This window comes from Colobus angolensis, unplaced genomic scaffold (genome assembly GCF_000951035.1).
Source record: "Colobus angolensis palliatus isolate OR3802 unplaced genomic scaffold, Cang.pa_1.0 Scaffold11, whole genome shotgun sequence".
NCBI lineage: Eukaryota > Metazoa > Chordata > Mammalia > Primates > Cercopithecidae > Colobus > Colobus angolensis.
Genome location: NW_012112030.1, coordinates 15,113,813 through 15,130,524, shown reverse-complemented (window position 1 = coordinate 15,130,524; position 16,712 = coordinate 15,113,813). Strand labels below are relative to the sequence as shown.

At 36.3% G+C, this 16,712-nt stretch overlaps 1 protein-coding gene across 6 annotated transcripts in view; it reads right to left on the bottom strand.

Annotated features, from left to right (window-relative positions):
- Window positions 1-16,712, bottom strand: part of PLEKHA5 (pleckstrin homology domain containing, family A member 5) — a 246,724-nt gene that overhangs the window by 163,151 nt on the left and 66,861 nt on the right. The window contains exon 1 of one of the 6 annotated variants that reach the window (XM_011954845.1): window positions 3,019-3,199. The exons of 3 other annotated variants lie outside the window; for them this stretch is intronic. Coding sequence is in view for 2 of the 3 variants with exons in the window: in XM_011954854.1 (XP_011810244.1) it covers window positions 8,295-8,376 (82 nt within the window). In the remaining variant the exon portion in view is untranslated. Of the gene's footprint in view, window positions 1-654; window positions 1,204-3,018; window positions 3,200-7,473; window positions 8,377-16,712 lie in introns of those variants that run through there. 2 more of the 6 variants (XM_011954863.1, XM_011954854.1) reach the window with 2 other exon arrangements.

Sequence of the window (16,712 nt, the reverse complement as noted above, 5' to 3'; positions counted from 1 at the left end):
TTTCAATGAAGAGGCAGAAGGTTTAAATTCAAGTGAAAAGATAAACTTTTTTTTTTTTTTTTGAGACAAGAGTTTTTGCCCTGTTGCTCAGGCTGGGGTGCAAGTGGCATGATATCGGCTCACTGCAACCTCCAACTCCTGAGTTCAGGCGATTCTCCTCCTCAGCTTCCCGAGTAGCTGAGAGTACAGGCACCTGCCACCACGCCCAGCTAATTTTTGTATTTTTTAGTAGAGACAGGGTTTCACCATGTTGGCCAGGCTGGTCTCAAACTCTTGACCTCAGGTGATCCACCTGTCTAGGCCTCCCAAAGTGCTAGGATTACAGGCATGAGCCACCGCACCTGCCTAGATAAACATTTATTGAATGCCTACTTTGTGACTAACACCATGCTAGGTTCTTTAGAGTAACTTTAAGAGAATGAGTGGAAACTTGTGAGAATTATAAAAATCTTTACCCAGTTACTATTTTATTATAAATCTTTCATGTTGTATCCATCGCCTACACTCCTAGTGTAATGTACACTCCTAGTGGCTTTCAAAAATGCCATTTTAACTTACATATCTATGACAATCACCTTATCAAAATTATACATTTTACATCTCATCACCTTGTAATTCTTATTACAAAATAGAAGATAAAAAGCAAACTGACAATTTTTCCTTTATTTATCCAGATATTTTAATATAGAAATTCATAGTTAAAATTACTGAAACGCTTGCCAAATGTTTAATATTATGTATTACAGTTCTTCCTTTCAAAAGTAAACCATACGCCAGAAAAATTAAGTTCCAGGGTGAGGTTCTGAATAAGATATTAAAGGGCAAGAAGTTCTGCTATGAACAGTCCTTTATGGTCTGTTATTCGCCAAACGTACTTGACCACAAAATCCATTTTCATCTACCACCACTTAGGATCTTTAAGCACTACTGAGATTCATCAAAATTAAGGAAATAAGTGTTCCTTAATGGGTAGATGTTAAGTTAAATGAGTAGATAAATTTAATGATTTGGAAATGAATAAGATACATAGGTATATGCTTAATATCTAGAAACCTGGCAAAGAGACCCTTGTCATCGGTAATTTTTCTTTCTGTATTCTTCTTACATTTTCCCAGTATTTCTCCACACATTTCTTTAATAGATCTTCTATTCATTATTTCTCTTCTATCGATCTATGAAGATTTATGATTAGAGTATCTGGGACTAAATAAATAAGAGAAAGTAGTATAAAATAACATAACAGTATAATCTTGCCATGAAAATTTTGTGACCATCCAGTCTGCAGTGAATATGAGAGAAAGAAGTTAAAACCACATCTGTCACCATTACATAATACACATGGAATATGTATTTCTGAGATTAGTTTCAAAGACTACAGAGGACTTTATAGATTTTATGCACTTGAGATATTTCAGTTAAAAAAATTTAATAGAATTTGGAAAAGCAATACTTGTTTGCTTTCTTCCCACAATGGCTATTAGTGAATGACTTACCCACTCATGAATCTTTGTCACAGTCTGTGAAATAATTTTATTACTTTAGAAACTATAAATGAACCACTTTATCGCTATGGTAAAGTATTATACTAAAGGTAGGTAGAAATAAATAAGGTAGGCATCATGTGCAAGGTCAAATAAGTGAGTCAGTATAAAGAAGTGGGAATAGATTTCTTGAGTCCTGTCACCCAGTCCTCATCTCTAAACGCTAACCCTCCCTTTTCATGAATATATAAGCTTAAGTATACACCCACCTCCTTCACAAGTGCCAATCCTGGAAAATGGCATAGTGGGGGAAGTTCACAAAATGAAGATATTTCAGGAAAGCCTCACATAATTGCCTGGCATTTGAAGGTACTAAGCTTTCAGTAGTCTCTTCCTATTGTTCCCACCCCCCACATCATTTTTCGAGACCTCTTTAAAGCACTTTATATGTCTCAAATTCCCTACCTGACATTTATGTGTACTAACAAACATGATTTTCCCCGAAGGAAATAAGTATGGTAATTCTATGCTTTTTCTTCAAATCTTCAAAAAATATAAAGTTGTATCTTCAGCAGAGTAATGCCATTTTAATCTCCAGGAGAAGACTCTGAATATTTGGTTGCCAAGTTTACCGATCATAAATACATAATCAAAATTGTGTTCATCATGAAATAACAATGTATAGATTTTAAATATTATATAACATTATAAGAGCACAATATGGAGAAAATGCACAAAAATATCCCCCTTTAACTTCATGGTAAAACATGAACACTTCAGATTTTTTAAAAAATCACAAAACATTTAAATAAGATTATCTTCCTATTGATTACTCATTGATAATATGAGCTCAGAGAAAGTAACAGCCTAAACTGGCAAAACTATTACACAACATTTATGTAGCTAATTCAATAAATTAAGATAGAATTCTAAATATGAATACAGAATAACTGTAACACCTTATATTTTACAAAATGTTGTCAATTTCATTTCATTTTAGGATAGTTTAAATGATCAACTGTATTACAAAGCAAACTTTCATTTTTGAACCACCTTTTTAATAATATGTATACATATTACTGTAATACACCCTCTCATTTTCTTTAAAGAATTTTTGATCTTTCTTACCTACTACTTTGGTAGATACAGTACAGAAATGTGAAAGCGAAAACTGTAATTTCATTAAGATGTAAGAACAAAAATGCTAAACTGTCCAAAAAGACAAATCCTGAAGTATCTCGGCACATAATTCTGCCAGCATTATTCAGCACAAGTGAGCAAAGAAAATTTGTGGAGAACATGAGAAAGTATCATCATAGCAATTTATGAACTTGTCACCTCAGAAATGTACTGGAAATATTTCAGAAGAATAAGATTTAGAGTGCAGAAACAATTTTCTCCCAATCTCAGCTAAGTTACTTGCTACATAAAGCTTCAGCATAGTACAAAAAAGCAGCAGATATAAGTAAAGACATAGACTGGCTAGGAATAACTGACCGATTAGAGCAAAATAGAACAGAACAGCCAATTAACTCACCAAATAGCCTTTTGCTAAAAATCTGCGTCCTTTTCTTTGTCTCAGGCTTCTGGTTTCTAAAGACAAATTACATGCTTTCTGACAGAATGATGACAAAGGGGCACACCGTGATCTCTTTTCTGCTCTTTCCACTATAAGAAAACTGAACCACACCGCAGTCTCCAAGAGTAAGTACTTCATACGAGCATGCTCAGTATCTAATTTAAATGACTTGGTATTTCATCTCAGCATGTGATGACCTACTTCCAAATAAACTCAGAAAGCTGCACATTTAATAATGATCATTAACAGACAATACAGAACTACTAAATGATAACTGATTTGTTTTTAACCTCATAATCTTTGTGGTTCATTTAACTGGAAATTATTATTTCTACAAGTTTATTAAATAACAAGTCCTTAAGTTTCAATATAGAATTAATTATGTCAACATAAGAATCCCAAAATGCTAGAATGAATTGGAAGTTGCAAAACGTCCAAGATGTGATCCCAAAATGTAAATAGGACCATTGATAAATTGAACAAACTATAAACTACCCTTATTTCACTTTTCAATCTCTTATTCTGTCCTCTTGCCTGTTCACCAAGTAAAACAATCTGAAAACTATGCAGTGGTATTTTAATTTCTCTTTTGGAAACATTAATAAAGACTAATAAACTGAAATGTTCAATGTATTTATTAAAATGTTTGCTATCCTCAACTATGGTGATAGGATTTTTATCTGTTGTTTACATATTAAATAATTGAGTTATAAATTATACGTCACCCAAATACTGATAAACCTATAAAAAAAGTCTTTAAAGAATGTTGTATTTTTCAGAAACAGTTTTACAAAAATGCCACAAAAACCAACCAAATATTTTGTGTATGCATTATTTATGCCATCAAATACATAATTCACCTAGTTTGTTAAGTAAATTGCTGCAAAGGCCATTAGTTTGGGATGATGAAAATATGGTCAAGACGTTTTTTCCTCTGCTCCATTTTAATCTTCCTCCATAAATCTAGATCTAGTACAGCCCCACTAAAACCAGCTAGACAACTCTTTCACATCTACTTCCCACTTTCACCTTGGGTAGACGAGCAAAAATAGGAAGTCTCTGAACACTTGACATGCACCCCGCTCAGGATAGCAAGTCACTGACAGAATGGGGCTGACCCACCTCTAAATGGGCCCATATGCTAATTAGAGCTTTTCCCTTCTTCCCAAGCCTTTCTGGTCACCTCTTATTACTTCCCTATTGTAAATCACCCTTCTATATAAATGTCTCATTTTTGAGAACAGTAGCCTCACAGTCCTCTACCCTCCTGCCTCCTGACATGGAGGGTGTGGGAAGGCAAGAAGACACAGGAAACAGGCATCCCATGGAAACAGCTAAGATAAGGTCCTTCCTGAGACAAGGTTATCAAAAGGTCACAAAAATTAAAATGTGTCAATACGCGTATGTTTTGTGTCTCTAAGTACTGTATGTATGGGGGGTAGTTCTGTAGGAAGAATAAGTTACCTACAGTATTCAAAGAAAGCTCTATGATTCCTAAATGAGAAAGTGAAAACTCTTCACTAAAAAGAAACAAATAAAAAATCTAACTGTGATCTATAAATATTATTTGAGAACATGTTATATATGAGTTACGGTACACTGCAATGCACAATGGGAACACAAATGAGTACAACTATCTCTGTTTTTAAAGAGTTCAACTAATAGGAATGACCGACCAGGCAAGAGTACATATAACTAATCTAAGTATTACAGTAAAAGACAGTTGCTTTAGTGTCCTAGAGAACTTAGAGGAAAGAGATGAAGCATTCTAAGGAAGGCAATCAGTAAGGTCTTTATGAGAGGGGTGAACTTTCTGAAATGCCCAGATGAATACTAAGGATCTAGACTAGACAGGAGAGAGAAAGAAGAGGAAACAGCCAGGTCAAGGCTGAGATGTGGCACAGTGGAGGACCTGGGAACTGGTGGTGTGGAGACTGGAGAAGTTGTGATATTGACAATGTGAATACTAGAAAGTGACGGCTGTCAACACTGGGAAGAAAGAAAGAGATAAAAACTAATTATTCTGAGATGGAATCTGGAAGCAGATGGCAAGAAGTGTTCTAGACCCTGGAAAACAGAAGAGTGAGGGAATCAACTCTAAGAAAGAGATAGATACAAAAACAGGTAAATGAAGACAGACAAAGAGGCAGTAATTCCAGTCACACTGGCATAGTACTTACTCATTTCAAATTCACTGTATGAATTCCTCCATATCACTAAATTGCTCTCTAACATGCATTTCCTGTCTCCCATACATCCAACTTAAGTGTTCTGATTTAAAATTGAGATCATCTTGTAATTACATATATCCCTTAAACCTGAGGCCTTCTTTTTTAAATCCTTATATATCACTTATTCTTTAACTTACTGATTTACCCTTTCTCTACCAGCAAAACCTGATATAATGTTTTCCAAATACTACCCCAGTAAGAATGAATGTTTAAAAACTCAACCAAAGATATAACTTATTTCTATGACAACTGAGTATCCTCTGAAGACTTTATACAGTGTTAGTGCATTTGTCCCACTGCATGTACATACATGAGATGGGCGGATCTTACTCATGACTTAAATGTATCTGCCTTCCATTTGACACCTAACCAAAGGGAGGGAATGGGAGAAGCAAGACTAGAAATGAATACATGAGCCTTGTACGGTAATTATCATTATCACCCAGAGACCACAGTTTGTTAGGGTTCACAATTGGTGTTTGTACATTCTATGGGCTGAGTCTTACACTGCAATCTGTTGTTGTTTTGTTTACCATTGGGTTATAGCAGAATCATCTGGGAAGCTGGAGAGCAAACACACACTTGTACTTCCCAGGGTCCAGAAACCTTTCCACCTGACCCGTCAGTGGAGCCAGTCTGTAAAACCTCCCTAAATTTTGAGTTTGCTCTGATTAAGAGCCACTCCTCTAGATGCTCACCAGTTCACAGCCTTTCAAGTTATGAGTCTTGTTTTAAGGTGATAAATGACAGCTAGCACTTCTAGAATGTCTCAAATATATGGATTCATTTCATATTCACAAATCCTCATGTAATAGATTTTATTAATATTCTACCTGGTAAACAAATCTGGACACAGAGACTCAGAGGCTTATTCTGTGTCACACAGATAAGTGAATAGAGTTGAAATTTGGACGCAGATTTTGGAATTTTTTTGTGGTGATAGAAATCCATGGTCTAAATGTGATCTAAAAGGCAGTGAACTCAGGAGGCAAAACTACTGAAAATAATTTTCAATAGTAAAGAAATATGGAAAGAGGTAGGGGAAGAGTGGGGAGTAACTGTGAAGGGAATAATTAAGAATGAACAAAAAGTAATGAACCCGAGGCAAGTGGTACTAACTCAGCTTTTATTTAGTTTTATTGCAGTATAATTCACATTTCATGAAACTCACCTATGGTTAAGTGTACTGTTCAGTGACTTTTAGTGAATTTACAGAGTTGTGCAACTATTACCACATCCAGTTTTATAACATTTCCATCACCACAAAAAAATTCCCTCATGTCCCATTTACAGTCAATCTCCACATCCACCACCAGCCCTAGGCAACCACTGATTTGTTTTGTCTCTATAATTTGCCTTTCTGGGAAATTCACAAAAATGGAATTATACAATGTGTAGTCTCTGTGTCTGGCTCCTTAGCATCAAGGTTTTAAAATTTGGTCATCGTATACCATTTATCAGTAAACTGTTTTTTTTTTTATTGCTGGGTAGTTTTACTGTATTGATAGCACATTTTGTCTATCCATTCACAGTAGTTGACAGACATTTGTACTGTTAGGCGATTATGAATAATGCTATCAACATTTTAGTTCAAATCTTTGTGTGGACATGTTTTCATTCTTCTTTTTTTTTTTTTTGAGACGGAGTCTCGCTCTGTCGCCCAGGCTGGAGTGCAGTGGCCGCATCTCAGCTCACTGCAAGCTCTGCCTCCCGGGTTTATGCCATTCTCCTGCCTCAGCCTCCCAAGTAGCTGGGACTACAGGCGCCCGCCACCTCGCCCGGCTAGTTTTTTGTATTTTTTAGTAGAGACGGGGTTTCACCGTGTTAGCCAGGATGGTCTCGATCTCCTGACCTCGTGATCCGCCCGTCTCGGCCTCCCAAAGTGCTGGGATTACAGGCTTGAGCCACCGTGCCCGGCCTCATTCTTCTTAAGATACTTAAGTAGTAGAATTGCTTGGTCAAATTTACAATTAATTTTTTCCAGAAACTGTCAATCTCTTTCCAAAGTGGTTGTAACATTTTATGTTTCTATTACCAGTGTAACAGTTTGAGTTTTTCCACATCCTCTGCAATACTTGATACTGACAGTCTTCGATTATAGCCATTCTAGTGGGTTCCTCAGTGTGGTTTTAATTTGCAATCTGCTAATGTTTAATGATGCTGAACATCTTTTCATGTGCTTACTGGCTATTTGAGTATATTCTCTTGTGAAATACATTAAATTTTTCCCCCATTTAAAAAATTGGGCTGTTTGTCTTTTTATTATTGAGTTGTAAAAGTTCTTTATATATTCTGGCTATGAGTTATTTGACAAATATGTGACTTGCCTGTATGTTCTCCCAGTCTGTGACTTGTCTTTTCATTCTCTTCAGTGTCCTACACAGATAAAGCAAAATTTCTAAATTTTGATAGTTTAGAAATTTTTATCAATTTTTTCTTTTATAAATCCTTAATTACATCTAAGAAATCTTTGCCAGGCCCAATGTCGCAATCTTTTTTCTAAAAGTTTTATACTTTTTGTTTTTACATTTAAATCAATAATCCACTTAATTTTTATGCATATGATTACAAGGGCCTACGGTTTTAAAAATTTTTTTATGCTTACATATAGCTATCTATCTAATTATCATAACATCATTTATTGAATCATTCATTCTCCCCCAATGAATTCCTTGGGCACTTCTGTCAAAATTCTTTCCTTGGTTTTGGAAAGCAGAAATAGCAAGCAAGGAAGGGGTTAAGAAAAATGAATGAAGATACAGACAGATTTGGATTGAAGAGGAAGAAAAAGCTAATGAAGTTCATGGCTGATAGTTTCTATTTTCTTCTCTAAGGTATGATCTGCTAGGAATGAGGAAAAGAGGAGTGAGACAAGCATTCTGAGGTGAGTAATCAAAGATTTGGAACATTTGTTATGGGGAATAGGAAAGCTACTGGATAATGAAGACAATTAGTTTAGAATATGCTGTTTTGTCAACTAGTATTAGTCACCAAGAAGTGAAGTTAGTCACAGGCCTGCATACAGATACTGGAACTTCCACTAAATCTTCTACTCTCAGGAAGAATGAAAAGGAAATCTATCCAGCTGGAAGGATAAAGGATTAAAAAAAGTTTTTTAATGTTTAAAATTTTTTTTATTGGTACATAATATTTATACATATTTAAGGGGGACAGGTGATACTTTTGTTGCCGCATGGAAACTATAATGATCAACTCAGGTTATTTGGGGGATCCATCACCTCAAGTACTAATCATTTTTCTGTGTTGGGAACATTTTAGATCCTCTCTTCTAGCTATTCTGAAATGCATTTAATACATTGTTGCTAACTATGGTCACCCTACTCTGCTATCCAATATTTGAGCTTTTTCCTTCCATCTAACTGTATGTTTGTACCCACTAACTAACCTTTCTTCAGCTCCCCTTCCCCCTATACTGTCATCATTCTACTGCCAACCTCCATGATATTCATTTTTTTAGCTTCCACTTAAGAATGCAAACATGTGCTAAGAATGCAAACATGTGCTATTTGTCTTTCCGTTCCTGGCTTATTTCACTTAATGACCTCCAGTTCCATCCATGTTGATGCAAATGACATGATTTCATTCTCTTTTAGTGACTCTTTTCAAAAAGTTTGAGATTTCACCTAACTTAGAGAATAAAATATAGAATCAGTTACACACAGCTTCAGAAAAAAAGCTCAAGTCTTAGAATGTGCTTTTCCTCCATGGTATCTGTGGTCATCAGGTTTAATGCTACTTTTTGCTGGGACCTGGTATCTCAACAAAAAGCATCTTGCAGTACAAATATTTACATCAAACTTTCGAAGTGTGGTTGGCTTCTGAGCAACTGCAAGCTCCTAAGATCACACCGTCATGTATTCATGAAACAACTCTGAATTTTAACCAACCACTGGGAAGAAAAACCAGTGGCAACAGGATCTTGAAAATGAGAAATAAACCACAAGTTAGAAACAGATGCTGCCATCACTGCCACCACTTCGTTCTTTGGGACAAACCAATGACACTTTTCAGTACAACACACTGACAGTCATGAAGTACTGACGCTAGATGTTGCTGATAAAATATTTTTATTTATATTTTATTGCTTTCTCACCCAGATATATCTACAGAAGGCATTTTTCCAAAAAAGAAAAAAAGCATTTTGAATTTTAAATATTCAATCGTTAGGATGATCTCTACAAAATCAGGCGCAAACATTTGCAAGAGTCTTGGGCAGCGGTATACATTTTACATAATAATTTGTTACTGTCTTACAAAAAAGAATTGTAAATTTTAAATCGTATTTCCATAAAATAAATGTAATGATCCAGTGACTTTTACTGCAGTGATAAATCCTTAGCACCTACTTAGCATGTGGCAAGATAATGAATAGATCTAATTATACATTATTTTGGCATTCAAGCTGTCTTTTGCTATAGACAATGTTTAGACTATAAGAAAATCTATCATGTTTTGCTAGAAAAACAAAAAAACAAAACCATACAAGAAATAATTTTGCTGCTGAATAACGGTCTTATAGAAAAATTTTAAAAAATATTTCACTACGTAAATAAAAAAATGGGGATGGGGTATAACTATTCCTGCATTCTGCTAAAAGATAGAAAAATAAATATTTCTTACTGCTCCTTTCCGCAAAATCAAAACTCATTTTTTTCCAACTCTGCCTAAGGATATTGTTAATCAGATAGTTAATAACTTAAGTATTACAAAATTTGTAATTAAAAAAAATCTGCTCCCTTTGTTCATTCACGCAATCATTCATTCCACAAATATCTACTAAGCATTAACTATGAACCACACACTGTTCTACATGTTACACACAACAGCAGTAAAAAGGTCTATGCTCTCATGGAGCATACATTCTCATGGGGGAATGAAACTCAATAGACAAAAGACTACATGAGATAGTGGAAAAGGGTTATGCAAAGAACTAAGACAGGTTCAATGACTCAGTGAATGGATTGTCAGGAAAAGCCCAGAGGGAGCAACAGTTAAGCACTGACTTAATGTCACAAAAAGGGGAAAAGAAATCCGGATAGAGAGAGTGGACAGTTAGTTTAAAGGCTCTAAGCCTGGCATATCTGAAAGAGATGAAAGAAGGCCTCTGTGACTAGAGTATGAAAGGATGAGAGGAAAACAGTTGTAGAAGTAGAAAAGTCAACCGGGGTTAGATTTATAAGTCAGATAATGAACTTTGGATTTTATTCTAAGTGCTATGGAAAGCCACTGGAAGACACTGACAGGATCTGAATTACATTTGTATACTTTAAGAAAATGAATCTAGCCAGTGTGGAGAATGGATTGTAAAGGGTCAAGGGTGAACAAGCAGGGGAAAAGCAAAGAGGCTGCCACAGTTGTCTGTGTGAAAGATGATGGTGGCAAAGACGGGAGGTGTGGCAGAGATGGAGAGAAGTGAGCAGATTTGGGATACGTTTTGGAGGGGAGGAAGTGTCAACGGGGCTCACTGATGATAGACTGGAGGGGAGGTGGGGTGATGTTAAGTGAAGGAAAGAGAAAAACTAAGGACGACTGCAAAGGCGGCAAAGTTGTTTTTTTCTGACTGTATATATTAGACACTGTATGAAGAGGTCAGTGAATGTGGAGATCAGGAAAGAGGGGGAGATGAAGATTTATGGCTGACTGGCATACGGTGTACAAAGAGCCTTGGAAGTGAATGAGGCGACTTACACACACACACACACACACACACACACACACACACACACACACACACCCCACACCAGATAGACTCTGTGACTTCAACAATGCCAACTGTGTGCCTAGTCCTATGCTCGGTGTATCTGTGAGAAAAACAGATCTTTGTCTTCAGAGAGCTTCTATCAGAGAAGACAACTGCAAACATAATAAACGATGTAGCACATTAGAAGGTGGTAAGTGCTATGAAAGAAAAACTAGAGTGTGGCTCAGGAGTGTGGCTAGGGTAGTGAAATTAAACAGGGGTCAGGATAAGCATCATTCAAAAGGTGAGACATGAGCAAAAAGGGAACAAAAAGACAGGCAAGGAAAAGGTCAGTGTTAAGACCCTGAGGTAGGAATACATAACATCTTCCAAAATAAGTATTGCCGACATATTTGAAAAATAGCCAGAACAGAATGGGAGACCAGTAGGATCGGAGCAGTGAGAAAAGGGCCAGAAAAGGAATGGTCATGAAAGCAGCATGAAACCCACAAGGGTATGATGTCATAGAAGTCAGGAGAAAAGGGTGTTAAGGTCCAACAATGCTGAATGTTGCCAAGAAGTAAAGTGAGATCTGAACAGAGAGGTCCCTAGTGTTGGAAGTGCAGTGTGTAGTCAGTGGGGAAGAAAGCTAACTACAGAAGGGCAGAGAAGGAGGGACAGCTGGCAGGAGGTATATTCACTTCCAAACATAATAGGACAGGTTGGCTCTCGGGATTTAACTAAATTATTACTCTATCACAGTCAGTGAACAAGGATTTGAAAGTTTTAATTATGTCAACATGGTCAATCAGTGCTGGAATCCAAAAAACTCATTTTATTTTCTCATTCAATTACAAACTATGAAAAAAAAGTCACTTGTCTCTAAGCTATTTCTCTAAAAAGAAACAGAGAAAACAAGTTAAAAACTCATAAGCCAGAGTAGCAGCTTTGGCAGCAACACGATAGCAGCCACCATTTGTTGAGACCCACTCTGGGTGTTGTGGATATGTTATTCGTCTTTTGTTTGTACAGGAATATTGTCACAGAGGTTTTACTATTCATACTGTGTATGAGCAAAGGTAAAAGAGGGTTTCACTGCTAGGAAATGGCAGGAAGGGATTAGAAAGAGCTTATGCTTTTTCTACTTTGCCACAGTGTCTCTGTTTTATTCACACCTGCTTAGAATAAGAGATCACACAGGGGTAGGTTTTCTTCTCGCTTTGTAAGAGACACTCTTGCTAGCTAGATATGGTATTTTTTATTCTTTATGACACTAGGAATTACGTTAGTTACCTTAATGCTCTATTGGAAAAATTACAAATTACTTGTTGACAGTTCGTGGTTCAAATTTTTTCACTATATACATTTAACATATACAAGATTTTACAGTCTAAAGACCTATGAAAAATCTACTATTAAACTGTCTTTATGTGTTAACTGAAAACATTTGATTGAAATAGTTAATCCTTAATCAGTATTGACACATAAAATATAATCTCTGTTGACAACTGAGAAAGGAAGATAACAGATTTTTCAAAAAGTTTAGAAAAGACTGACAAAATCTCATGTTGTAGAAACAAAACATTCTTCAAGAAATCAGACTCAATAAAATACTGTTCAATGTCACGGAAAAAACATAACTATTGCTTTTTGAAAACTGAAACTAGATAGATACACCTCAATCATCTCAATTAGTGTAGGTAACGCAAACACCAGATGCTCATTGAGCAAAGTTATATAAATAGCAACAAAGAGAGAGAAAGATGCCAAAGTAAACAGAATAATCAATAGAGAATGGCTTCACAAATTAAAGTTCATCTGTAGTATGGAACACATCATGCAGCTGTCAAAAATAATAGGCAGAAGTATGTGTACTGCCATGGAAGACATCTATGATATACATACATTATTTTTTGTGTGGGTGTGTTTATGTGTGTATATACACACATACACATATACACACATACACACACACACATATACACACACACACATACACACATATACATAGATATATACCTAAAAGGCAAGTAACAGAACAGTATATGTTAATAGCCTAGATAAAGGCTACTTTTTTTTTTTTGAGACACGGTCTCTCTCTCTCACCTAGGCTAGAGTGCAATGGTGCAATCTCGGCACACTGCTGCAGCCTCCACCTCCTGGGCTCAATCAATCTTCCCACCTCAGCTCCCAGAGTAGCTGAGACTACAGATGTGTGCCACCACGCCCGGCTAAATTTTTGTATTTTTTTGTAGAGACAGGGTTTCGCCATGTTGCCCAGGCTGGTCTCAAACTCTGGACTCAAGTGATCCGCCTGTCTTGGCCTTCCAAAGTGCTAGGATTACAGGAATGAGCTATCACTCACCCAGTCTCCTTACTTTATATCCTTTTGTGCTACATGAATTGTTCTGATAAGCATGTATTAGTTATGTACTTAACAATTAAAAAGAAAGAAAAGAAATGGGGGAAAAAGAGGTTGTGGGAGGAAGGGAAAGGAAATAAAAAGGGAAATAACAGGAGCCAGGAATAAGATGACAGGTACACATGCTAGCAGGGTGGTATGGAGAGATCTGGAGTGTGATGCTGAGTTCAGGTTCAAGTCCTAGTCCTGTTACTAACTTTGCACAAGTTAAACTCCAAGGTTCAGAGGTTTCGTTTATTTAATAGTCTTACTACAGTAAGACTATTTCTCACCCTACAGAATTATTGTGAACATTACCACAAGAAAAATTTTGAAATGTGACAAATACAGTGTCTGGTACAGTATAAATACCCAATAAATGGTAGCTATTTTATGTTTTGAAATTAAAATGCTAAAGAAAACAGCTTTACCTGTAAATCATTTGCTTTCTATAACCTTAAAGTATATTTGATATAAACCCTTTTCATTAGTTTTGATGTAGTAATGATGATCACAAAGCCAGTTCAGTAGAATATATACTGGTGGTACTGTTAGAAATGTATTTCATCTGAGATTTCCAATTCCAGCTTTAGAAGTCCCTAGAGCACTTGTCCTTGTTCATACAACTCTGAATCCGAAATCTGTGCCTCTTATCCAGAGATTTCAATATTCAATTTGTCTGTATAATAGAACTGGTAAATACCTGTACCTCCTGAAGTCACTCTGCAGTAGATAGGTAAAAGGGGGATATTAAGGAGGGGCACATTCTCTAGACCATTCTTTCATATTTAAAAAAAATCAGTTGGTAGGGATGTAAATTTGTACAACCTCTATGGAAATCAGTATGAAGATTTCTCAATGAACCAGAAATAGAACTATCAGGCAATCTAGCAATCCCACTACTGGGTATCTATCCAAAGGAAAAGAATTCATTATATAAAAAAGATACATGCACTTGTATGTTTATTGTAGCACCATTCACAATAGCAAAGATACAGAATCAATCTACTGTCAATCAATGGAGGACTGAATAAAGTTAATGTGCATATACACAATGGAATACTATTCGGTCATGAAAAAGAATAAAATCATGTATTCTGCAGCAACATGGATGGAACTGGAGGTCATTATCTCAAGTGAAACAACTCAGACACAGAAAAGACAAATACTGCAGTTCTCACTTATAAGTGGGAGCTAAATAATGTGTACACATGGAAGCAGAGTATGGAATGAAGGAAAATGACGACTGACAGGGTTTGGATATTTGTTCTACCCCAGTCTCATGCTGAAATGTAATCCCCAAGGTTGGAAGTGAAGCCTCGTGGGAGGTGTTTGGATCATGGCGGTGGATCCCTCGTGGCTTGGTGCTGTAGTAGCAACAGTGAGTGAGTTCTCATGAGATCTGGTTGTTAAAAGTGTGAGGCACCTCTCTTCCTGCCATTCTTTTAAAGCTCCTGCTCTGGCTCTGTGACATACCTGCTCCCGCTTTGCCTTCTGCCATGAGTAAAAGCTCTGTGAGGCCTCCCCAGAAGCAGAGTAAATGCCAACACCATGCTTGGACAGCCTTGCAGAACCATGAGCCAATTAAACTTCTTTTCTTTATGAATTATCCAGCCTCAGATATTTCTTTATAGCAATGCAAGAATGGTCTAATACAGGGCCTCAGATGGATGGGAGGGTAGGAGGAGGGTGGATAACAGGAGGTTGCTTGGTAGGTACGATGTGCTGGGAGGCTGTCTGGTGGGTACAATGTGTGTTGCTCCAGTGACAGATGCACACTGAAGGCCCTGATTTTACCACAATGCAATACATATCAATGTAGTAAAACTGTACTTGTACCCTATGATTACATACAAATTAAAAAAATCAAAACTCTAAATCAGAATAAATGTCCAAGTATAAAATTCATACCTAACTTTCCATTTGAAGTAAGAAATTGATTAAAAATTTAAACTGCCTTCTCACAGCAACCTAATTTAATCAACATTATTTGCTTTTAAAATCTTGGCTTCATGTGTTCCCAACATGGAGAATTATCTTAATAAGCATAAAGTATCTTAATAAACAAAGTCTTACCTAATGAAGCATCATTCTTGTGAATTTTACTATCATATACCCCTCTTCTAAGTATTAAGACTTTCCTTCTTTAAAAATCAAAACCACATTAATATTGCATCCTCTTATGTTTAAAGTTGACTTACACGCTACTGTCCTTGGATTTATGCACCTCATAAACACTCCAAAACCTAATCTACAATTTAAAAGTCTAAAATCTGAAACAGGGGTCAACAAATTTATTCTGTACAGGACCAGATAGTAAATATTTCAGGCCTTGTGGACTGAACAGTCTGTCAAAACTATCAACTTTGCTACAGGGAGAAAGTCGCCATAGACATTACATAAACAAATGAGTATGGCTACATTCCAACAAAGCTTTATTTACAAAAACAGGCAGCAGGCTGGATTTGGTCCACAAGCCACAATTACTGACCCCTAATCTGAAGTATTAGTTAAGTAGAATGTCTATGATAGTCTTATCACTCCTTAAAAGTTTAGTACCACAAGACTCTGACCAATTATTTACTAGATCATTTCACGTATTAACAATTAGTATTACTAATTTTAGTAAGAATAAATTCTTTTCTTTCTTTCTTTTTTTTTGAGACACAGGGTCTGACTCTGTGGTCCATGCTGCGGTACAAAGGTATCATCTGGGCTCAATGCAACCCCTTCCACCTCCCAGGTTTAAGCAATTCTCCTGCCTCGGCCTCCTGAGTGGCTGGGACTACAGGTGCATGCCACCACACCCGGCTAAATTTTTTTTTGTATTTTGAGTAGAAACAGGGTTTCAACTATGTTGGCCAGGCTGGTCTTGAACTCCTGATCTCAAGTGATCTGCCTGCCTCGGCCTCCCAAAGTGCTGGGATTACAGGTGTGAGCCACTGTGCCAGGCCAAGAGTAAATTATTTTTTCTATTCTTATAATTTCATTAGGGTTCTCCTTAATATTTAATTTTTCATAATTCCACATTTCATTAACTAAAGTGAACTTAATCAGTCTTTCCTCATGAATCTCATTTTCTAAAATTTGTCCTTTTTACACCTTTGACTTCTCTCCAAGTTTCCTATGAAAAGTAGAAATGGCAGCACTTCTCTGTAATTATCTGCTTTCATAAAATTCAAAAGAAAAGCAAGCATTTACATGTTTACTTTTTCCTTCATTAAAATTAAAAATAAAAATACTAAAAAATTTTTTTTTAATTCAAGTCAACTGTTCATAATAAAGATATTCTTTTAAAGTATGGTAGCTAGCCTCTAAG